This window comes from Sebastes fasciatus, chromosome 3, assembly GCF_043250625.1.
Source record: "Sebastes fasciatus isolate fSebFas1 chromosome 3, fSebFas1.pri, whole genome shotgun sequence".
NCBI lineage: Eukaryota > Metazoa > Chordata > Actinopteri > Perciformes > Sebastidae > Sebastes > Sebastes fasciatus.
In genome coordinates this window covers 39,906,982-39,932,396 of record NC_133797.1, presented here as the reverse complement: position 1 = coordinate 39,932,396, position 25,415 = coordinate 39,906,982, and the positions used below count along the sequence as shown (strand labels likewise).

General features: G+C 40.6%; 1 protein-coding gene across 1 annotated transcript in view; it reads right to left on the bottom strand.

Moving 5' to 3' along the window:
* Nucleotides 1-25,415, bottom strand: part of LOC141765075 (voltage-dependent T-type calcium channel subunit alpha-1I-like) — a 166,557-nt gene that overhangs the window by 5,746 nt on the left and 135,396 nt on the right. Inside the window, exons 31-35 of the mRNA XM_074630929.1 lie at nt 24,033-24,485; nt 9,960-10,100; nt 6,858-6,992; nt 3,788-3,962; nt 234-448 (exon numbers count right to left, since the gene is read on the bottom strand). Coding sequence (XP_074487030.1) covers nt 234-448; nt 3,788-3,962; nt 6,858-6,992; nt 9,960-10,100; nt 24,033-24,485 — 1,119 coding nt within the window. The remainder of the gene's footprint in view (nt 1-233; nt 449-3,787; nt 3,963-6,857; nt 6,993-9,959; nt 10,101-24,032; nt 24,486-25,415) is intronic.

Here is a 25,415-nt window from a genome sequence, read left to right as displayed (position 1 = left end):
TCCAGATCACCATATTTGGGCCCACAAGCTCAGTCTACATTATACATCGTTTAGCAAATCCCATCCGACTGCCTGAAGTGTTTTTGATGCATGACGACTCTGGATCAATGAGCGTTCTCACAGGAATGAACTGTTTACACTGCTCCTTCATGTCTCTGAAGGGTTACACAGAGGCACTGATGTCAGGTCTGTATGTCCATCCATCCATCCATCCATTCACCTGTCCATAATACCTGAGAGCTCAGGGGCCTGCTGTTGGCTCCGGGTGAGCGGAGGGAGGCCCAGGAGGCCGGGGAGGGCAGCCTGGACGTCCCTCTGTCTCCGGGGCTAACGCTGTTCCCAGGACTGCCTGGATGAGCCGCGGCAGCTGGGTGGAAGAAGTCTGCTGGGAGGTGGAAGACGGGTGAAGACCCGCCGCCACCTCCACTGCAACTTCCCTCATCTCCATCTGAAAGAAAAAAAAGTTATAGTTTAATACAGATTTGTCGGTAATAATGTTCATATTCTATATAATAATCAAATTATAGTTTGATCTTTACATGAGATAAAGAATAACGTTTTTTTCTTGGCAGGAAACACATCATGTAAACATCTCCTCCATGTCGTCAGTGACAGTGTGTGATGTTGTGTGCTGTTGAACAGTCGCCCTGAGTTGACTTTGCCTCGTATCTCTCCATCTGTCCCTTTGATGACGGTCACGTTACGGCGGGCAGTGAGCCATCAGCTATACCATAACACGTCGTTTCATCAACATCTATGTGCCTGCGACGCTGCTGGCCTCATCTATCACCGCTTTAATTGCAGTGGAAGTCAATCAACGGCGTGGAACATGAGACGCGTCCTGTGTGTCTCGTGTGTCGACTCCAGAGACGCTTCTGAGGAAAAAAAGCCTCGTCTTATTTAAACGATACTATCAATGTCACGTCAAAGTCACGGTTTAATGAAATCGTGGTTGGTTAAATACCAGCGAGGGGTCACACAGAACACTGATAAGGATAATAAGGAGCGCTGATGAAAGGTAACCCTGAGAGGGATTATTTTAATATGATTGGATGATGTGAAAGATTCAATTGAACCAATTCCTCTGCAGTTGGATAAAAAAAATGACAAAAAGCAGGTTTTACTGAAAAGAAAAACTGCTCACATTCTCATTTACATTTTTATTATTGAAACAATATAATAGGAATCTATATAGTAGCACAAAAGCTTGAGGGTCACTCAACAATAATGGAACATACTCAATAGAAAGCACTCCAAATATACTGTTTTTGTGATTTACACTACATTTATCCACCAAACTTTACAGGCATTTGGTAAAACTATGTTTACCGCTGGTCGGTCCAGATAGATTCACATCAGTTTTCCACTAACCTTGATGGCTGCACAATTTCTCAGACCCACACAGTTAGGAATCTGGTCATAGTGTATGCTATCCGTCTCTTACATTTGAACCACACATCAAGTACAAACTGTCTTCTTCCACCTTCGTAAAATAGCTCAAATACGCCACATTTTGTATCAAAATCAGACTCTGAAATCCTCGTTCATTCCTTCATAACATTTAAAATAGACTATTGCAATGCACTTTTCTCGGGCATACCTAAGGGGCTGATCACGCCAAGGCGCGTCGCAGTGGGGCTGCGAGCGCAACCAAGCGATTAAATGCGATGAAATGTGGTCTTTCTCTCTCTCTCTCTTTTTCTGAAAGACAGTAGCCTACATGAAACTATCAAGACATGAGATATGAATATCCCCCTTCCCCCTCACAGTCCAACAGCTAACTAGTTAGCTAGCTAGCCCTACCACATCTGCCGACATCTAAGCGGGAACAAAGTGGTAAAGTAATAAAGCTCGCCTCTTGCTTGATTTGATTGGCTGTTTGGGGCTAAGCTTGACATTTACGAGCAGTGCAACTCCGCGCCCGGTGCTGAAAAGTTGAGAATATTCTAACCGCTAGGAAAACAGTGTAATCAGCCCCTAAGAGAGCAAGAAAAGTTCTCCAACGGGTCCAGAACGCAGCTGCCAGAGTCTTCACAAGATGGAAGAAGCTGGATCATATAGCACCGGTACTGGTGTCTCCACATTAGTTACCGCTTCACCCAACAGCTGATTTTAAAAATCCTCCTTCTAACCTGATAAGACTTTAAATGAGCTGACTCCTTCATACATCTCCAGCCTTATTTCCCCATATGCTCCATCATGTTCCCTTGAGGTCTGTTACTGAACCATTCCTCGATTTAATAACAACTCTTATGGTGGTCGAGCCTTTGCCCACCGAGCTCCACTTCTCTGGAAGAATATCTGAGACTCTCTGAAGGGGGAGACATCCCGGGCAAAAACGTTGTTTTCCATGCATGCACCGGTCAATATTGAGATTTTGCTTCCATAACATGTGTTCTTGTTCAGACTAGTGGAAAGAAAACATCCAAAATACACATCTAGGTGTTTATTTTACTACTTTAAATTCACCAAAAGTTAGCGTTAGATAACGCCTCATTTGTCTTAGTTAAACATTTTTACCCTGTTCAACTGTCGTGCCTTCAAAATGTATGGCATTTTACAATCCATACCTTTAAAGGGGACATATTATGCTCATTTTCAGGTTCATGCTTGTATTTTGGGTTTCTACTAGAACATGTTTACATGCTTTAATGTTCAAGCAACACGTTATTTTTCTTATACTGTCTGTCTGAATATACCTGTATTCACCCTGTGTCTGAAACGCTCTGTTTTAGCGCATTTCAATGGAATTGTGTTGCTAGGAAACAGCTTGGGTCCATGTTTACATCCTGTCAGCTGATGTCCTTCACATACACTGCAACAGGAAATCAACTGGGACATATTTAGAATGTTTACGTTTAAAACTTTGAAATGGTCTAAATATTGTAGATTTGTGACATCACAAATGGACAGAAATCCTAACGGCTTGTTTCAAACGCACAATTTCTGAATATGGGCTGTGTGTGTTTCTCTGTATATTGAGCGTTTTGATAGTTTAACAGTATTTTTATATCACTTAAACCTGCTTTATTATATCAAATACATGTAGATCTTACTTTTACAATATGTGACCTTTAAAGGTCGTTTTCTCTAAATGAGATTTGTTTCACTCTGAGCCAGAAATCTCCACTTCAGCAGCACCAAACTTTCCAGTTTCATTCCTATCTATATTCTGAAGGTTTTTACAGAGGGGTTTGATCATATATCATTCATAGCCTGAACATTTCATTCATAAAAACATTGTGAAAATGGATTTTTTTTTTTTTATGGCCGTTGACAGTATTTTCTGATTTATGGAGTAATAAAGAGAGATATACAAAATTCAAATTCATTCCAAAAGGAACCTGGCTTTAAACAATGTTCAGATTTCTGTGCTGGAAATGTATGCAAATTAGCACAAATTTGATAAGATAATGCCTCATTTGCATATTTCAGAATGATTGTTTAGAAAACCTGTAATGCAAAAAAGTAATAGTCTTAATGTAAGTAATCAACTGGGGACGTTTAATGGTGTCTATCCCATCTATTAGTGTAATCTTTTACCCTATTCACCTGCGGTGTCTCTCCTGAAGTTGAAGTTATGTTCAGTAGCAAAGCATGGAGTATAACAATGTTCTCATACGGCCATAAAAGCTGTTCTGGGGGACTTTGGCCTGAATGAATGGGCATATAAAGCCAATGATAATCTACCTATTTTGTTATTTAGGCGTGAGAACTTGTTGATTTCAGGAAGTGGCACCAAGTAACTCATGACATTACTGACTAACGATCATGTGTACTTCGGTACCTGTGCAATGAGTCGGGCTCGGCTGCTCCAGCGAGGGACTATCCAGCCTAGGATGGACGCCCACCTCGAACAACTCCTGGACCACCTCCTCGCTTCCCGAGCTGGAGGGACGAAACCCTCCGTAGCCCCCCTGGGTGGGCAACTCGTCCGAACTGTGGGAGTCACTGCTGCCCCTCTGAGAGCGTGTGATGGGAAGAGGAGGAGAGAGATTGAACAGAAAGAGAAGGAGAAGGAGAGACACAAAGACGCAGAGAGAATAGAAGCGTGATATCCAGGTGCACCGATGCTCACCGGAGCAGGAAAGATATCAAACTGAAAGCCTTGTCATAATGGAAAATCTGAGAACAATTTCCAATTTCAAAAGTAGCTCCCTTTTCATGTCCCCTTTCTTTATCCATCTATACAAGTCTGATTAAAATTGGATGTGGTAAAAGGAACGCTTCAAAGCTTCAAACTGCTCCGCTCCGCAGTTGTTGTTGGCTGTAAACTGGATCAAATGAACTGGCCTTCAATAAGGCAGTGATGAAACAGGCCAGGTGGAACCGCTGTGAGCTGAGAGCCAAGTGGTCATGGGAAGATGGAGATATAAAAAGACGTGCTGCTCACACACATGCACACTTATCCCAGCATGCCCGTATCAGGAGCACGGAGGGAGGCAGGTGTTTTAATCAGTAAAGCATGTAAATAGTAATTAATGATGATTAGCAAGATGGAAGATGACATGAGGTGTGACTCCCCAAAGCCCCGCAGACATGGACCTGTTAGTATGTGTGTGTGATTATTACAGCGAATGTTACCCGCAATCCCGACTGACTTGCAAATGTGTTATTTTCGCCTATTCTAAAATGAGTATTTGAATATTTCTGCATACTGGGGTCCCTAAACAGTCTCAAAATTATATAAATTGGGTATCACTGTAAAGCTGAGACTCTTGTGGATCCAATGAGCCCAACTGTATTCATGTGTGATGATGTTAGTCCCCATAGTAGCCATTTCATTGTAGTGAGACCATTTTTTGAAACATGACCTCTCTGTATAAAATAACCTGTGGTGACCTCTAGGATAATCACAGCCTCATGAAACTTTACAGCCACAAACTAGAGACCTAGAGCATTCAGAAGATGGATGGCTTTCCTAGCTAGGTTGACAATAAGGGGGTTTCTGAGCAGTTTACACAACGGAAGCGCTTGCCATCCAGTCGCCGAAAAATGCAATTCTTGCAGAAATCTCATAAATGTCAAAAGTTTATTGTCACCAAATCACAGCACGGCTTTTTCTATGGTGTTCCTCAAGGTCTTAGTGTCTTAATGTGGTATTTTCTATCAATTCTCGAGTGGTAAAAAATGGTTAAATTTAGCACCGAATCTGTGTAACAAATGGTATCAACCCCAAAAATTGCTGCAACAATTTATGAGACATAATAGAGCATGGGGATGACCATCATATACTTCTATCATAATGTTCTAAGCCCTTATACACTTTTACAATTCATTTGAAATAATTCATTAATTCATGTTTAATTCTGATTTATGACTAAAGGAACTTGTCACACAGTGCTGAGCTGCATCTCAAATGAATCTTCAGGTTCCAGCTTTTAGATGATGATTTCTATGTGAAGATGGTTTTCAGTAGAGTACATGCAGGCCCACAACATCCCATTTGAACACTGCATTCATTTGCTGGTACTGTATAACAGCCTCCATTCCTCTGGGAAGACTTTTTTTCTCCAGACGTTGGAACCTGGCTGCAGGGATTTGCTCCCATTCAGCCACAAGAGCATTAATGAGGTCCAACACTGATGCTGAGAGATAAAGTCTGGCTCACAGTCGGCCTTCCAGTTCATCCCTAAGGGTGTTGGATGGATTGAGGCCAGGGCTCTGTGCAGGCCAATCAAGTCATTTTACACCAAACTGGGAAAACCATTTCTTTAAGGAGCTGGCTTTGTGCACCAGGGCATTTTATACTGACATAGGAAAAGGCCTTCCATCATGTCTAAAATATGATTGTAGCATTAAAGGGCCAACGTTTGGAGTTTTTGAAGTGGGGTTGTATGAGGTATTTATCCATAGTTGGTGTATTACCTACAGTAGATGATGGTTGGTGTGCCCTCAGTTTGGAGAAACAGATAGGACAACCCTTTCTCCCACAAAATTATGTTCCGCCAAACACCTCCATTTGGTCAGCGCCCTTCGGCATCGGACACCAACGCACGGAGGCACCATTTAGCGACAGTATGGGACAAACCGGGCTTTCAACGAACTCCAATGTAAACCCACCCGCGGCATCATTAGACAGTCGGAGCAACTGACGTAGTATTAATAGCGTGAGAGTCCATTCAGGGCAGACGGGAGCGGTGCTGAATGGGTCAAACAAAAACAGGACTTTCAACCAGGAGACTGCTGTTCATGTCCCGTGTGAAACTAAAAAAGTAACGTTGACTTATTTTGTCACGTCAGCCTTTAGTCACGTGACTCGTCAAATTATGCTAGCTTTCCAACATCGTCGACCCTATCTTTAACGTCAACCACGTCCGTTTCCTAACCCTAATTAAGTGGTTGTGTTGCCTAAACCTAACTTCCTGTGAAAACGGAAGTTTAATTTGAAAGGACGCTATACATGTAACGAGCGTATCTTGACACGCTATCCCTGACGCTTCCAAAAGTAACACAAGAGCCTGTGTGTCGGTCTCTGATGCCAAGGGGCGCTGACCAAGCGGCGGTATTGAACGAGTCGGGAGTGAGAATGTGTTGACCATACAACTAAACTGAATTTTCAATTACGTTTCGAACGAAACGTTTTTTTCTCTCCTGGCTTATGGTCACAGCTTTAAACATTTGGTTAACGTAGTGAATTGAAGCAAAACAAAAAACGCAACCACACTATTTAGTTAGGTTTAGGCTACAGAACTATCGTTAGGTTTAATAAAACGACTATGTTTCCTGTGTTTGTCGGACCCACCCACACACCAGTAGTGGGCCACATAACTTTCAATAACTTTATTAGTCCAATCCGTGTGAAACGTGTGTGTGTGTGTGTGTGTGTGTGTGTGTGTGTGTGTGTGTGTGAGTACCTGGCTGTCTCTCCCCAGCAGCTGGTAGCTGCTGTGTTCGTCCAGGCTGAGGTCATCAGGCAGCGCTGGAGACGACGACTTATCTGACAGCTGCTCTGACATCAGAGACGCCTGCTCCACCTCCGCCAGCTGGATCTGTCACACAAACACACACAGCAAGTAACAAGTCAAGTTGTTGCATCTGCAGTCTGACTGGTCAACAGGTAACGTGATGCTGATATGTTTCTCTTTCTCTGGCGTGGACGAAATCACATTTTTATCCCTCAATGTTCTCAAAAGGTGGAAAGGCTTCATGATATATGCACTTGCACCGTGTTATTATTATTATCTGCTCATCCTGTTTTTCATTTCATTCAAAATAAAATCAATTACATGTAATACCCAGATTTTATTTCTGCTATAAAGATAGAAACGGCTATATCCAATATCGGAGGGCTTAGCTGTCAAAGGGTGGAAAAGATGTTCAGACATTTTCTCTGCCTCGTACAATCAGGTCTATCTCAAAGGGGCAATCACACATTTCACCACCAAGTGATTTAAACCACGTGCATTCACTGGTGACGCACGCAGACATGCGAAAACATCAGTCACACATAAGAAATGAAACCAGTTTTAGCTCGGAGCAGAGGTGATTCCATGATTTCAACCTATGTGCAGCATACATATTTAATATCTGTAGCTGTGTATTGTAGGTGTGTCACTGTATGAGTCACAGCAGCTTACTGTAAATGTGTTCTAGATATTAAGATGCACATGTGAAGAAGTGTGATCTATCTGGGTAGCTCTTGTGTGCCGCTGGCATTAGATTAACATACAACATGCAAATAAATATTTAATGTCTTATGGTACTCCTTTATCCTGCAGCACATTGCTGCAGCTCCTCCTCGGCTTCTTTCACTCAGTACAGTCGTAATCGAAGCGTTTGTGGATGAAGGCGTCGCACATATCGCACAGTGTCATTGAAATCAAGGACACTGTGCACAGAAATGTTTTTTTTTTTCAATTACAGTGATTTAATTGCAATAACAAAGTCACCTTCCTCGGAACATTACTGTACATGTGAGCAGGGTTTCATCTCAATCTGGAGCATTGTGGATCACATGAGAGCGATTTTTTGCTGCAAACTTCAGTGACATTTTCTATGAAGCCCATGTTTATAATGCATCATAAACACACTTAAATAATATAATAAATATAATAATGCGTTATAATCTTTTTATAGCACTGTATAGTCATAGTTATAAGCACTAATACATATTCATAATACTTTATAACAACAATCATAACACAGAATTCACGGTCACTCACTGACAATTTATTTTTGCAAGGATCATAATGTATTATAATTCCCATAGTTGTAATACATTCTAATCTTTTTCTTTTATAATGGATAATGATCACTGTTATAATGCATTATAATGTGATTATAAGTGGTCATTGCTTGCTTTACTGTAAGTAAAGTAGAATTAATTTTACAACATTTTGTGTGTTCTTGCATAGATTTAATTATGCTTCTTTTTTTTACCTTAGAGTAACTTAAAATCACATTATAATGCATTATAACAACGTTTATAATGCATTATAAAAAGATTATAATGTATTACAACTATGGGGATTATAATACACTATGATACACTATGAAAAAGTAAATTAATGACCAGCAATGATATGATACTTGACCTTATAAGTCATTATACTTTACAATGTGTTATGATTATTGTTATAAAGCATTATGAATATCTATGAATGCTTATGACTATAATGCTATAAGAAGATTATAACGCATTATAAATATGCTTATTTATTAGATCTTGTTTTGTTTTTACTGATTGCTGCTGTACATTTCCCCGCTGTGGAACTAATAAAGGATCATCTTATCTTATCTTATCTTATAATGCATTATAGACGTGTTGTTACGCAAACTTAATTTTGAAATCATAACACTTCTATAGAATGATAACTTATCTGAAAATGTATCAGGGTTTTCATCAATGTGAAGCTGAACTGAAAACAGCAGCAGCATCACGTTGCTCATAAAAAACAGCAGCACAATATTTTCATCTTGTAGCGCTGGTGCTGCCACTCTGACCCCGAAACAACAATGAATAACTTGGTATATAACAGGTTAAATAAATACAGGAAATTCCTCAGCTTTGGAACAATGTGTAGGAGTGTTTTACAGCTCTTGATATGTATGTGTTGCGTCTTTTGAGCACCCCGGCTTTCTGTCTGCATCGGGATGGTTACACAAATGTATAAATAAATAGCATTTTTCAAACACCTTGGGGGGGGAAACGGAGGATGCTGTGGATTCACTGAGGTGTTTGATCTTACAGTATACTGACTGGGGGGAAATAGATATATGCACATGTGGTTCGGTAGAAGCTCCACACATTAATGAGATTTAATCATATGACACATATATACACACACAGCATGGCTAATGTGATATGGTATATAGCACATATTTATGGGATTAGACACACATGTTTCTTACTCTCTCTCTCTGTCTTCCCACACAGTAACACTGGATTTGTTTATTTCTGCAGACATGGTTTATGTGAAGAATCAAACTGCTTTGATCCTGAACTGTTCAAAACGGCAGAGTTTAGATGTGTCTGTTGTTTATTTTATTACCTCCGTCAAGGCCGAAGGCCTAGGAAGGAGGTTATGTTTTCACCGGCGTTGGTTTGTTGGTTTGTTTGTTTGTCTGTTTGTCTGTTAGCAGGATTACTCCAAAAGTCCGTGGCGATCCGGGCCATGATCCGGATTCAGGAATTTTTTTAAGGATTCCGATCAGCCAGAGCATTAAGACCTCTGGGTATAACACATGCGCAGTGTAACTGATGACGCATTGATGACGCATGACCCCGCCTCTTTCCTTCAGAGAGAGAGACAGAGAGAGAATCTACAAGTGTAGATTCTGCGAGTTCGACCAAAGCACACTTGGTGATTGTTGGAAAGAGTAACGACGACGGATTAGGTGAGTTTTATTTAGTTTCTGTCCAGTTTGAATGAAGTGTTTTACGATGCTCCGCTACGTACTGTACATAAAAAAAGAGAAGGGATGTCAGTGAGTGTGATGTGTGCGACCCCGCTCACCTCCTGTGGGTGGCCCTTACAGTCCTTGCAGACGGGAGGAGAGCAGTAGTGGTGGAAAACTGAACCGGAGAGATTGTCGATCATGTCTCCTTCCAACGAGTCCTTAATCAGCAGAGACACACTGTCCAGCCACTGGCTCTCCTGCAACACACACACAGACAACGTATTGACCTTTTGATCTGTTCGTAATGAGCACAAAGAACAACACAGTCGTGTTTCATTAGAAGACATTATACCAGCCATAACGTGCTATGGATGCATATCATCCATAGCAGAGGGTCGCACTGTAAATGACAGAGGGTGTCGTATCCTGTACAGATTGTAAAGCCCCCTAAGGCAAAGTTGTGAAATGTGATTTGACTTGAATGTTATCAGTCGCTATAAGCCCCATAGATGTGGGTCAATAGGGACCTACTACACCCACTAGTAGGTTTTATCATCTATTCACATCTGAAAGAAGGTACTGAAGTTGTAGTTTTGTTGCCTAAACCTAAAGAAGCCTTTTTGTTTCTGTTCAAAATGTGACGTTTCATTCAGTTTTACATGTTAGAACGTGTTACCTTTAAGTTTCACTTTCACCTTTGCAACATAGTAGGCGTAGTAGGCCCCTAATAACCCACATCTATGGTGCTTATAGCGACTGATAACGCCTTTTTAATGGCTTGATAACAGTCAAATCAGGTGTCATTTCACTCTGAGGAAGAGTGTAAATATTGTAGTGTATTTCCTGAAATGTTGAACTAGTCCTTTACAATTCTGTGTAATTAGGGAGTGCTAGCTGTACACAACCATCCAGCAGGTGTTGACTATGAATATGAACCAACAGCATTCTGGTAACAAGCCCAACCTCCTAAACATGATGATGTCTATGTCACCGTGTGCTCGAGGTGAACCGTTGCGTAGCACGTGTGTAAATTTGACGGTACAGAATCATCTATATCAGAGACTTATCGGCCGGTCACCAGTCATGGTGTCTGGGTGTCTGTCTGTCTGTCTGTCTGTCTGTCTGTCTCAGTAAAAGTCAGCGTCCGGACTCTGGTTTTTCTATCATCAGTTTTCCTGCCGAGGCTCAAAAGACTCAAAGACAGTTTCCCACTTTGTCAATCTGTCTCACGCTTCTTTCAAACAAATTCATCTTTCCTTCCGTTTCATCCCGCTCTCACACTGCAGCTCACTAATGTTAAACATTTTACAGCAAACACTTCCTCTGACTCAGTGTCTCGCCCATCTTTCTCCCCCCAACTCTTCTCCTCTCCTTTCTCTCACTCTTTCCTCCCTACTTATTTTTGTACATCTGTAACGACTGCATCTCGTGTTATTTAATTAACCTTAATCCGTTAGAGCCGGCGTTATTTTTCAGCCGCCGCTGGCAGGTGCAAAACAGAGATCGATGACTTTTGCCCGCTTTAAGCCGAGCCAGAGGGGCAGATAAATGTCAATGTTGTAAGATTAATTGCATGATCCCTTTGAAAAAAATAAATAAAAAAATACACTGGTCTACTTTAGGCAGGCTGATGGCTTAGAATTCCCACTGAGTGGCACCGGAGAACCTGAAGTAATTGGCAGATTCCGGAGCAGAGATTTTACAAAGTCAGCGGGATGCATCGAGAAATCAAATGAAGGGAAGGTCTTCAGGGTGGAATAAGAAATGAAGAGCAGTTTAGCTGTTCAAAGACTTGTTGTCCCAAAAGCACATGAGTGCTTAAACTGTGTGCCTCCCTCTCTCCCTAGTTTCTCCTCCTTGTCCTCTCTTTTCACTCAGGCTGCTCTGTGCTGGACACATCGGCCGTCCAGGGACCCGGTCTCTTTCTCTCATCTGGCTTTCGGTGCCTCATTCCAGATGTTTTGGCTCTTCGTCGACCAGGAGATTCAGTTTCTCTCTCTCCCTCCCTCTGTGTGTGCTTGTTTCTTTTCTCCTGTTTCTGTTTTGCTTCTTGTGTGTTTGTGTCTGTCCTCTTTCCAGGTCTCCACGGTGGAGGAGGTTACGTGGCTCAGGTCTATTTGGCGGCAGCTGGAAGTTGCTTGACATCCTCCAGTATCCATTTTCTACGTTGGTCTATTCTGTACACACAACATCATGTCTGTACGATGGATCCCTCGTCTGTTTCTTTCACTTTTTTCCCTGTTAAAGTTTTTTTTGGTAGGATTTTTTTTCATACCCGAATTGAGGGTGTAAGGACGGAGGGGTGTTGTGTGCTGTACAGATTGTAAGATTTGTGATTTGTGATGTTAGGCTATATGAATAAAATTGACTGGACTTGATAGACTGACTCTGCCTGTAGTGAGCTTCAAAAGACATCATTGACTATGTGAGCAGTTTTGGAAAGTTCACAACATTCTTTTCAGCAACAGACATTCATACGACAGTACATTAAGACAAATCCTTTTTAAATCCATGTGCAGAATCTTCCAGTTACAAATGCACCCATACGGCAGCCTGTATGTATAAAAGCTCAGCTATTGTCATCAAGATGAACACAGAGGTCAGTTACATGTCCTAATCTCTACATTGTACGTATTTGACAAGCATGTACGTTGACGAGGACTGACCATCCACCCTAGTCAGGGGTCAGCAACCTTTACTATCAAAAGAGCCATTTTAGGCATAAAGAAAAAAAAAAAATCTGTCTGGAGCCACAAAACATTTGAGCATTGTGATGAAGGTAACACAGTTTACTTTAGTCTAAGTATATAGTGCATAAGTCTAATGTAGTGAAGTCCAAAGTGCAAATGTACTACAGAGTATTAGGGCCACATTGATGGAAAACAATTTGCGATTTTCAGAATAAAGTCATAATATTACGAGAAAAAAGTCATAACTTTATGAGAAAAAAATTAAATAACACAGCTTCAACTGAGTTACTTTTAGTCTGGATTAAGTGTTTAACTTCTTCGTATTTGTCCAATATAGTTTGCTCTTCCTTTGTAAAATGTGCCGCTCTGCCTGTCTGTCTGCAAGTCTGTGATTGGTCAGATGGTGCAAACACCGCCCCGTTCATGTGAACGTGCTCGTAGCCAGACTGAGAAACCCTGGGTTGATTTACAGAGTTGATAACCAGCGTCGTAGGACCGTTTAGCGTGATCTCGTTTGTTAGGGTTAGTGAAGCCAGATAACGAGAAGATACCCTGGGTATGTTGAACTCGCTTCGTAGTACAGGCCTCAGATTGGTGGGATGAGGGTCACCAGAGCCACCAGTACACCTTCCGTACACAGTGATAACTGATAATAGGCTTGTCTTATGTACATAATGGTGAAATAACACTTTTAAATCTAACTGTCGTCTCTTTATCACTTCCTTCAGTCAGAACATCTTCATGAGAAATTCTTATCTTGTAGATGAGCCTCTTTGTTTCTCTCTCACGATTTTTCAGTATTATTTTTCTATGTCAGTCTGGTTTCTGTCTAAAGTTTTCCCTCCAGTACCTGCAGTTTCCTACTCTTTCCCTCCCTTTGAGAGTTACAGCTAAAAGGTGCGAGGTGAAGAGGGCAGCCACAGTCGATAGCCAGACCTCGGCAGCACACACTAATATACGGTACACACACACACACACACACAAACACACACACACACATTTCGAGTGTCGGGAGATGCACAGCGAGGGGGTGAGGCAGCCTGATTGATTGGCTAAGCTTGAGGCCTTGGTTGTGGTAAATGGTGCCCATGACCCTGTTTGATTCACTGCACTGCCATCTGGTTCCTTCCATCCAGGACGCTCTAATCCACTCCGAGACACCTACTGTGGATCCTCCTTATTTTACAGACACATACTGTATATGCATTTTCACTCAAATTCTGTATATTGAAGATGATTTACTGTATATCTAGTCAGTCTTTCAGTCTTTTTAAATTCAAGAATTTAACATTAGACAAAAATGTGACTCATTAAATAATCAAGATCGATAAAATTAGATAAATAGATAAATAAATAAATAAATAAATAAATAAATAAATAAATAAATAAATAAATATGCCTATGAAATAAATCCTGAAATAAATAAATGAGGCAATATATATATGAATAAATATACGTATAAATATACATCTATTTCATCTTTTATTTCATAATGCCACATTTTGTTATTTTAAGTGTTTATTTCATAGCCATATTTATTTATTTACATATTCATTTATTTATTATTTATGTAATATTGAGTCCATATAAAACAAGAAAACAGGCATCCCTCTGACAACGCTGCACACACCTTTTAAATCTGTCCTTTTGACAATAGATACAACATTATTTGTACCTGTATCCAGATCTGAAACTAATCACCTGTTCCTCGACACATGGCCCAACCTTCAGCACATTTCTTTGAAATCTGTTAACAGGTTTTTTTTTTAGACATCCTGCTGACAGCAAACAAACAGGACCCCAAAAAATAACCTCTTTGGTGGAAGGTGTAGTAATGAAAGTTTTATTAAGAATGTTGTTGGTGAAATCTTACCAAGATTCAAGGTCTTTTAGTTGCTGGAGATTTTGAGTGTAATCACACAGTCCTCCACAGCAGATGGATTTTATAAGCTACACTCAGGTCACACAGGAAGACATGCTGATGCTATCGCCTGCAGAGCAACACATCGATCATATTTCAGCCAGCCGACTCACATGGAATGGATTATTATGTGACGGTAGAAAATGTAGAGCTGATATTTAGTGTCCAGCTCTCTGACTTTGTCACTTGGCGCAGCAGAGAGTGGGGAGTGATGACGCTAATAACCTGCAGTACACTCAGAGCCGACAGGTGGATGCTGGGTGGAGGTTATTAATGCTACATGAACAGCCGCAGTAGCAGCAAGTTACTGTGGCATGAAGAACACTGACAGCTTACGTACACCGTCATCATGAAAAGAGTGCATTGGATATGTTGTAGTGAGTGGGTTGTGTGATTGTAGCAGCGAACTACACCCATTTTCAAAATTCATGCATGTCATTCTACGGTCTACGTCAGTACAAAAAATATTGGTAAAAATTATCATCTCTCTTCCCAAATCCAAAAACTGGAGTGCTAAAACTCAAATTGTTGAACTGTACATAAGAAGAAGTGGACCTAGTCACCATGACGCCACCTGTTGGTTTGTGAACTGCCGTTTTTGAAGCTTTGAGTTTTGCTATCGCCATCTTGGTTATTTGCAACCACAATGGACACGAGAGGGTGGAGCTAATGATGCCTTCAACTGAAACTCGTGAGCTTGTGTTTACAACATGGGAAGTCATGTACACAACATGCGTGGCGTTCAAGTGGTTAAGTCGTGAAGAACACAGAATATTAACGTTACTGTCGGCATCTAGAAGACACAGAGATTAACGATTTAGCAAGCTAGTAATCATAATGACAGAGGAAAAAGATGAGGTCGTTGGGAATATCAACATTTTCCTCAGACATATTATAAAATTTCCAAGAAAAACAATATACGACTAAAATTACAATAAATTCAATTATTATGCACCGAAAAATAAAGTTTCACAGGCTTCGGGGGGCAGTGAAAGGGACAAAAACACGGACAACTCTCAGACCGGACAACGCCGTAGTCGCGACCTGTCAATCACAAGGTAGCCCCTCCCTAAAGCATCCCCTGCTTTATGGTCTATCTGACTCTAAATGGGACCATAATCTACTAAATGAACATCATGCTGTATTGAAGAAGATTTGAAACTATCGATTGAGACCATAAACTCATGTTTACAATGTTTACTGAGGTAATAAATCAAGTGAGAAGTAGACTCATTTTCTCATAGACTTCTATACAATCAGACTTCTTTTAGCAACCAGAGGAGTCGCCCCCTGCTGGCTGTTAGAGAGAATGCAGGTTTAAGGTACTACCGCATTGGCTTCACTTTTCAGAACTGGATGTTACCACATTGGACCACTCCATAGACAGTGAATTGGGAGAGATGTTACAGATGACACTGAGAGAACCAAGGGGAATGTTCTGAGTAGATTTTCTGTTTCAGAAGTGAGAACACTATATAAATAAAGCTCACTTCCCTATAGGCCATGGGAATAACATGTTGGAATTATCTTCTGCTTGATCTAGCTTGCCGACTTTGCTTCATTTCTGTGCCGCTCGTTGTGGTTAACACTTTGTCTGCTCCGGACACACAGGGACAGCAGCGTGCCAGCAGCACAGAAGCAGCAGCTGCAGTCGTCCGTCAGTGTCGTCGACACAGAATCCGCTCAGCCAAAAGCACACCAGAGACTTCTCTTTTCAAGACAATTGAAAAAAGTAAAAGGAGGGATATCCAGGGATGGTTTGGTGCAGCTTTATAGAGCAACAGTGGAGAGCATCCTTACCTACTGTGAGTAATAACTGTGCGGTTTGGCAGCATGTCAGCTGAGGACAAAAGACAGCTGGACAAAGTGGTGCGTACTGCACCCAGAATCATTGGATGTGACGTCCCACCTCCTAGAGGGAAATCTAGAAGAGAGGAGCCTTAAAGCTCTAAAGGACCCCTCTCACCTGGCTAACAACCGTTTTAATCTCCTTCCTTCTCACAAAAGACTAGAAGCATCAACACCAGAACATATATCCTGAAGCTGTCCACCTCTTTAACACTACAAACAGCACTGCAGGCCACTCAGCAGGTTAAATAATAGAGCTAGATAAAGCTCTTTATCTAGTGGGTCGTTTATTGTTGCTGCCAGTTTTCCTTCAGGTGCCAGTGTTTTATCTATGATGTTCTTATGTGTTGGATTTGTTTGATGCTTTTATGATTATTTTATGGGTATGGATATCACATCTGTTTTATCCTCTGTTTAATGTATTATGTGCTTTATGAGTCAGTGGCTTTGCTATTTTTGTCTTTCTCTGTCTTTGCTTAATTAAGCTCACTAACGCTACCTTTCCACCAGATCCGGTGAGGACACCAGTGGACTCGCTGCTCCACTCAACTGGCTGCCTCCCACTGGTGACGTACCCTATCATGGAATGCACCCGATCGGTCCCTGGTTTTCTGCTCAGGCTGTTCTCATACAACGTTTTCTAGCCATACCTACAAAAAGTAAAGCACTGTAATTTTTATGTATATCCCAGAAAAATCAATTCCTATTTAATCAACTTAATCATGAACCAGGAAGTATAAAGAGCGACAAACGCCGCGTAGGGAGGAGGTCGGGCTGGATGGGTGGGCTCAAAAAGACCAGACTATCACCCAGTAGACCGCTGTTCGTGTCCCGTGTGAAACCAGAAGTCAACGTTGATTTATTTGTCACGTAACTTCTGTACTGAAGCAACACCACTTCTGTAGTTATCTTAACCCAAACCACCATCTTTTCCTAAACCTAACCAAGTTGTTTTGTTGCCTAAACCTAACCAAGTTGTTTTGTTTCCTAAACCTAACCAAGTTGTTTTGTTGCCTAAACCTAACCAAGGAGTTTTGTTGCCTAAACCTAACCAAGTTGTTTTGTTTCCTAAACCTAACCAAGGAGTTTTGTTGCCTAAACCTAACCAAGTTGTTTTGTTGCCTAAACCTAACCAAGTTGTTTCCTGTGAAGACGGAAGTTTATTTTGAAAAGACTGTATGCATGTAACAAGCGAAAATTGACACATGTTGCTGGACAACGCACAAAAAAGGAGGAATAACTTTTCATAAGATATCATACAAACTGCTGTATAAGGATACTGTATGTTACTGTAGACTCTGTTACTCACAATCCAATTTCATATTAGCACTATATCGCCTAGTTTGACAGCTTGGTCAGAGTTTCGTGAGCCAGGCGCGTCACACTAGACGGGCTCATTTGCATACAGCACAACCCCGCTCCATACTTGCTGCAACACTCCCGCCATGTGCGAATGCTTCTCCTGCTCTCTATGGGAAATGAATAGAAAGCATTGAGACGCCAACCGTCTCCAGATCTGGTGGAAACATACCAGATCAATCATGTTGGTATGGCAATAACATATTGAATCTTGAATTAAAATACGGCTGCACTCAGAAGCATGTTGACAACACTCAGAGCCCCATGTATAATCATGAAGTTGTAGGTTGAATGAAAAGAAGCTTGAAGCCTAAAAAAAAACTTGAGAGACGTTATGCGGCCGTTCCAAAAATCCCCAAAATGGAGCTGAAACGTGTCCTGCACCACTGAATCTGAACAATCTGGCTCCACTGCATCCATCAAGCCGACTATAATTAAAAATGACCAAGCAGCTATTATTTACCACTCTATAAAAAGTGTTTTTCTCTCTTGGTGTCTTTAACTTTCATTCTCTAATGCACTGCAAGCTTCGCGCCAACTAATCACAACCAGCGTGCGTCCACTTAATGACACTTGATTTCCTTTTTCCCCCTCATCTAAATGTTTTGTTCACAAATCACCATGATCATCTACTGCTGGAGTCATTACGTTCCCATGAATCATTCAACAGTGATGTGAATAATATTGGTCTGGCTTTAGTGCATGTTTTGTTGAGAATCAACTTATTCTAGATGTTGCACTTTCTTTTACATTATACATCTTGGATGGATGTTTTCTGTTCTGCAGGTATGGAGTTAAAGGTGAGTCTGTGATTCTACACCTGAGCTCGTATCTTCATTATTAGCATAATACAGCAGAGACAAAAGGAAGAAATTCACATTCTCCACAGGGAGCCTAAATGCAACTCCAGAAAACGAACGAGTTATTTGCAAAGAGATTCTGTGACTGCAGACTATGCATACAGTAATACGACTGAAATAAGTGGAGTAGTTTGCCCTCTCCACTTGTGCACTTTTTTTCCATGAGGAAGCTGTGTTTATGAGGGTATAAAATCTATGGCTCTGATTACTGCTGGTTTGAGCTCGTGTTGTTTATGATTTCAATCTGTTTTTGTTATTTGTCCCTGGGATGAGAAATAAATATGAGTGAAGTGCTCGACTGCCTCGTTATCACACTTCAAAATAATTCAAACCTGACACGGCTGGGGTTTTAAACGTTCAATCAAAGAATGTGTGACAGGAATATTCAAGGATTTTAGATAACACTTTATAATAACCATCACATATAAATGGTAAATTGATATTTTAATAACTTTAATAAATATTAATAACTTAATAGTTATTTTACTGTTAAAACAATGAAATGATAATTAATGTTAACTAATCATTAGTGATGCTATAATTTGTTATTTTATCATTAATCTGTGAAATATGAAATAATTTATAAATTATATCATAGCATAAGTATGGTGTAAGTGTAACTTCAGGGCGATGAGAGACCCCTCCGCTCCGCGTCAGTTTGCGGCATCGCCCTGTCGGGGTTTATTTCACAACAATGAATGGCTAGCTGTACATTATCCCGCTTATTACACGGCTACTTACTGAAGAAATCAATAATTTGACACAAAAGCTGTCCTCCAGAGTCCGACATCAGCAACGGTTGCCCATAGCAACAGTCTGTTATACATAGCAACGGTCGGTTATACATAGCAACGGTCTGTTATAAAAAAATAACAGACCTTAAAACGCCGTGATTGACCAATCAGAATCAAGTATTAAACACAGTCGTGTAATAGGAGACATTAACAAATACATTCTGATTATATTAGTACAATATCTATTAACAGTTTATTGTCGTACACATAACATTATATACTATATTAAGTATTTGTTAATAATTACCAAATGATTTGTAAACCTTTTAAAAACATTTAGAAACATTACACAGATAGATGAACATGAAATCAATTTTGACAAAACATTAACTATATATGTAAATATTGTTTATAGATGCTTTACAAAGTATTTATTAACCATTTAACAAGATATTATAATCATCAGTTGCAACTTTATAATATCCATCCGAATAATATTTATAGACGGTTTACAAACCAATTATTAACCATTTACAACGTGTTACAAATATCTATGTAATGTTTATAGATGATTTACAAACAATGTGTTAAAGGTTAACACATCATATTGTAATTAACAAATACTTATATATAATATATAACATGTTATAATGTGTGCAACAATAAACTGTTAAAATAACATACATTATTATATAATTTTAATATTATATTACATATATTGACATTACTAACAAAGAGTAAACACTATTTGTTAATAAAACTATAAAATAAAACTATTCACTTTGAGTTTAATGAATTATCAATTTACCATTTATAAATGTTGGTTATTATAAAGTGTTACCAGATTTTGTGACAGAATAAATAAGAAGCTATTAAAATGTCATCCATCATGCTTGGTTCCTGGCGTTTATGTATACAAAGTTTTACATCGCTATTATTTGTGTCACTGGCTGTGTTTTTCTTCTGTATACTTATTTTCCTTCATGTTTGTTGTTTTATCTGACAAGAGTTCTTTAGAAAACAAATCTAAATCTCGACGTGAAAGCAGATAAAAACAGGGCGGAACACTGTGCCTTTATTATGACAAAGCCATTTGCTGGCTAATCGGAGTAGAGATTTAAAGTACAGTGCATGTAGAAAGATTCCTCTGTCTCATCTCTCCTTTTACTCCTCTTCTGGTTAAAAATACCATTAGGCTGACAGACAATGAGCTATGAGCACAATGAGACTGTGGCGGAGCCCGCCACCCACTCACAACCTCCCTGTGTAACCCTTCCTCGGCCTCTCCTCCCTCTTCTCTCTCTCCCACCGAGTCACTGTCACTCTTTAAGATAGATGACGATATTCATTTTCTTTGGTTTGAACCAAAGTACAACTTAGGTTCATTATGTTCACTCTGCACAGTTTCAAACTAATCAGGGCTTAATGGAAAAACAAAATCAGACTTGAGTCCAGATAAATTCAGCATCCAGGGTGTACACACATTACGGTTGTTGGGCAGATTATAGTTATTACAACTGATCGAACAAAGTTGGTCTATTTCAGTCGGGTCCAGATGGGGTTGTTGATAGGGAGATACAATCATACAGAGTGTGGCGGTAATTCATTTTTTAGCCACTTGGAGGCAGCTCTGATAACTGCCCAAAGTCAGACAGATAAAGTCAGCGACGAGCTGGTGAACATAGTGGATCATTTAGCTGCTAAAGAGCCAGATATTTCTCAGACAGAGCTAAAAGAGAGAGAATATTGCACCAACATTCATCAGGTGGACACAGACAGGTCTCAAAATGAATGCTGATGTTGCTTTATATCTGCTGAAGGTGTTTGCTAAGAAGACATCAACTTAAAGGCGATAATATGTCAATGTTCTGTTAACATTTTCACTTTTACAATGTGTTAGAACGTGTTGTTTTTATGTTTCACTTTCACTTTTACAACGTAGTAGGCATAGCAGGCTCCTAATGACCCACATCTATGGTGCTTATAGCGACTGATAACACCTATTTAATGGCCTGATAATAGTCGAATCGGGTGGCCTTTTTGTGCTGAAATTGCAGAGTTTCTTCCATTTCCAATATGTGTTCCTTTCTGTGCATGTTGGTGGTGATGTTTGGGTTTCTAGTTTCTATAATAACGGCCTGTTTCCAGCTTTAACATGAAAGATAAACTGTATTAACGTACTGCACTGTAACTTTATCCGATTAAGAAATAATATCAAGCGCAGCATTAGTCCAGACGGCCTCTTTGTTGCTGTGGCTCTCTATGGCATAAGGCACAGCTGGCAATCAGATGCCAACAGCGAGCTCCTTCTACTTCCACTAATCAGTGTTTGTGTTTACGGGGTCACTTCTAATGAGCCACCTTGCAGTTTACGTGACACTGCTGTCACCTGCCCAAACACATTCAAGTTAAGGAGTAAACACTCCACCGGTGCAAACACACCTTTAGTCACTCCCCACAATCAGTAAGTTGCATCGAGGCAGTCAGTCATTCAAAGAGTCAAACACAGTTAGTCACTCACTCATTCATTCACTTGCTGCAGCCATCAACCATCTTTCCAAAGTACCAACCATTCACTTTTTTCTTTCTCTCCTTTTGTTGCTCTCGATTTAAATTTAGATTTGTTCTATTTTCTCCATTTCCTGATTTCTCTTGCCCCCCCCCCTCTCCCTCCCACACACACCTCTCCTTTGTTTCTGTCTCTGTTTGTTTATTTACTTGTTTCTTTCTCTCTGTGCCTCAGCTTCCTCTGAAACTACCTGTTCTCATCTGCAGGTGCTATAATTGTGTGTGAGTGTGATTATAGATGTAGCTTGTACTGACTTGCTGTTAGAGCTGCAGCAATCAGGGAGCTGAAGAATGAGAGCCACCACCTCCACGGCCGCCTCTCATGGTATTTTTAGAACGGCGGAGACAGCGGCCGTTTAATATCCTTGCACACGTTTGTGTGTGTGTGTGTGCGTGTGTGTGTGTGTGTATGTGCATGTGGGTCCTCTGCAAATGTATGTGTGTGTTACCTTGTAATTGCACAAGTAGGGCAGCGGTATTTCATGAATAAGAATATCTATCTATCTATCTAGCCATGGTCGGGGCCATAGATTCTATCTTACTGATATTTCAGAGCCATGGTCGGGACCATAGATTCTAACTTACTGATATTTCAGAGCCATGGTCGGGGCCATAGATTCTAACTTACTGATATTTCAGAGCCATGGTCGAAGCCTTAGATTCTAATTTACTGATATTTCAGAGCCATGGTCGGGGCCTTAGATTCTAACTTACTGATATTTCAGAGCCGTGGTCGGGGCCATAGTTTCTAACTTACTGATATTTCAGAGCCATGGTCGGGGCCATAGATTCTAACTTACTGATATTTCAGAGCCATGGTCGGGGCCATAGTTTCTAACTTACTGATATTTCAGTATTTACATCCCTCCTCATCCTCTTTCAACTCACTTACTGGGCCTCATGGAAGATGATTTTTGTATGCTTATATCTTAATACTTTCTTTGCATTTTGAGGTTTTGTCTCGAGGTTTATTCGTACTAATGTTCCATGTCGGATTCACCAAACTGTCTTAACTGCACAAACTTGGCATGAACTTCTTTCAACCTGATGAATACCGCTTCTAAATGAGGAGGTACATGCTATAGAGATTAGACTATTTGCATAATCGACGCCCCTGAATTGCTATATAAAGCTACATGTCCCGCTTCGGTTCATTCACTGAAATTTTACCAACATGTAAGAAGAAGAATTTGACACGGCAGAGCTTCAAGTCCTGCTTTCTGAAATCAGCAGGCACAAACAGAACAGATGCAGTGTCTATAGCAGTGTTAGGGGACCACGAAATACAGAGGCTAACAAAGCGTCACCCACTTAGTTCTTGCACGAGGCCCCATGTTTTGTTCTCAGTAGGGCTGCAACTAACGATTATTTTCTTGATCGATTAACCATTCCACACTTTTGGTGAGACAGCAGTGTCTCTTGTTGCATTAGATCAAACTCTCGAGGGACAAAACAACACTTCTCAGGCTGTGACTATCACTGAAGTGGCACTATACACTGTAACTCATAATATGCATCAGTGCTGTCAGTGATTAGATTGGTGATCTTGTGATTATATTGTTGAATGTGATGTTCAGTGGCCGATGACTCATCCGCTTGGCACAGCTATCTGAATTCTGTCAGGGTGTATTGCAGTTAGGAGCTCAGCAGTCTCAGAGCCTCATCAGCTCATCAACTCGTGATCCAACACCACCAGCTTCTGGTGAGAACTGGCCCTGGCTTTGGATGTAAACCAGCAGCATGCAGCTGGATCAGGTGTCTCTCAGCTCAAGGACAGCAAGCTTCCAAGGGGACAAAGGGATCGAATGATTTGCAGCCTCTAATTGTCCAAATTAAAGGCAAATCAATCAGTGTGCGCAACATTTCAAATGCTGCTCTGTTTTGTCAATGCTGCTCAGTCTTAAAAAGGGAAAGCCTGGATATTGTTGCTTGCTAACAGATGTATTCAAATGAATGCAGGCAACAGTCAATAGCCTTATAAGAACTGATTTGGTGATTTGCAGGCCAAGAATGGTCTCAACCTCCTGGTTAATGTTGGATTAAATTTGTTGTTGAAAAATGTAGCGCTGTCTTGGAGAGATGTCTATTTAGATAATAATCATCATCTGTTAAAGTGGCAGTATGTTTTTGGCATCATTGGGCAAATTATGGCTCTTATCTGCGTTGGTGAAAGAAGCATCAGATTATTCTCTGTGAATGTGAAACTCACCTGAGCCGGAGAGTAGAGCCGACATCGAGGGTGCGTGTGCCCCTCATGAGCCGCACCGCCTCCTCCTCCTCCATCTCGTAGTGGCGCCATCACCCCGCCACTTGGACCCACGACCGTCCCGACTGTAATCGCACCAGACGCTCCTCCGCCCACGCCGGACCCGCCCGCGGCGGCGCCTGAGGCCCCGGCGATTGCACCGATGCCCCCCATCATGCAGCAGAGGCCTCCCTGGGCTAGCTCCAGCTCGATCTCGGCGTCCATCTCGGCGTCCTCCTGCGCCTCCTTGTTGGAGTCGTCCAGATGCTTCATGAGCACGGCCACCACCACGTTGATCAGAACAAACTGAGCCGTGAGCACGAAGGAGACGAAGTACATCGGGGAGATGAACTGCAGTCCGGTGTTGCAGCCGTAGTCGGTGGCCGGATGACCCGGTGGGCACTCCCTCAGTGTGTCCTGGTGAGGTGGAGGAGTACAGGGAGAGTTCAGGGTGAGGAAGGGAAAAGGAACGATGGCTGGACAAAATGGAAGAAGAGTAAGACTTCAGGAAACAGGAAGTACAGAGAGAAGGTCAGTTAGGTGAAGAGGAGTTTGTGAAGAGAGTTTGTGCACTCGGGGCCTTCTTCTTCCCTGCTTCTGCCTCACGTGAGTGCACGATACAAACATAACTACTAGTTATCTAAAAGTCCACAGAGTATCTTTAACCCTTTACCTTTGATGATGCTGCTTTCAGCAATTACACTCCCAGCCGCTGGAACAACCTTCCAGAGGAACTGAGACGAGCTGAAAATATTGATATTTTTAAACGTAAAGTAAAAACCCATCTATTTAGTCTGGCTTTTATGTAGTGTTTTATAATTTTATAATTTTATAATTTTATGTTTTTTATTTTTTATACTTATTTTATTAATCATCATCATTATAGTGTTTATTTTACTCTATTTTATTTAATCAACATTTTATTGCTGATCATTATTATCTCTTTTATTTTATTGTATTGTATTACAATTTTTATATATTTTATTATTTTAATACAATCAGCTTATTTTGTGAAGTTTCATAATTTATATTTATTTATTTTTAATTCCTTGTATTTTATTTATCTTTTATCACCTTAAATACCCATCTTTTATTGCTTTCTTATTCAATGAACTTTTATATTTGTTGTTTTGGTGTGCATTAGTCTCTAAATCCATTTTTAACATTTTTGTCAATCGTCTGTCCAGCACTTTGAATGGTATTTGACTTGTTTGAAAGGTGCTATATAAATAAAGTTTGATTGATTGATTGATTTAATAAGCCAATTATTTTTCTGATTAAATGATTAATAATCATTTGGTCCATGAAATGTCAGGAAATATTGAAAAAGACCTATTTTAATTTACC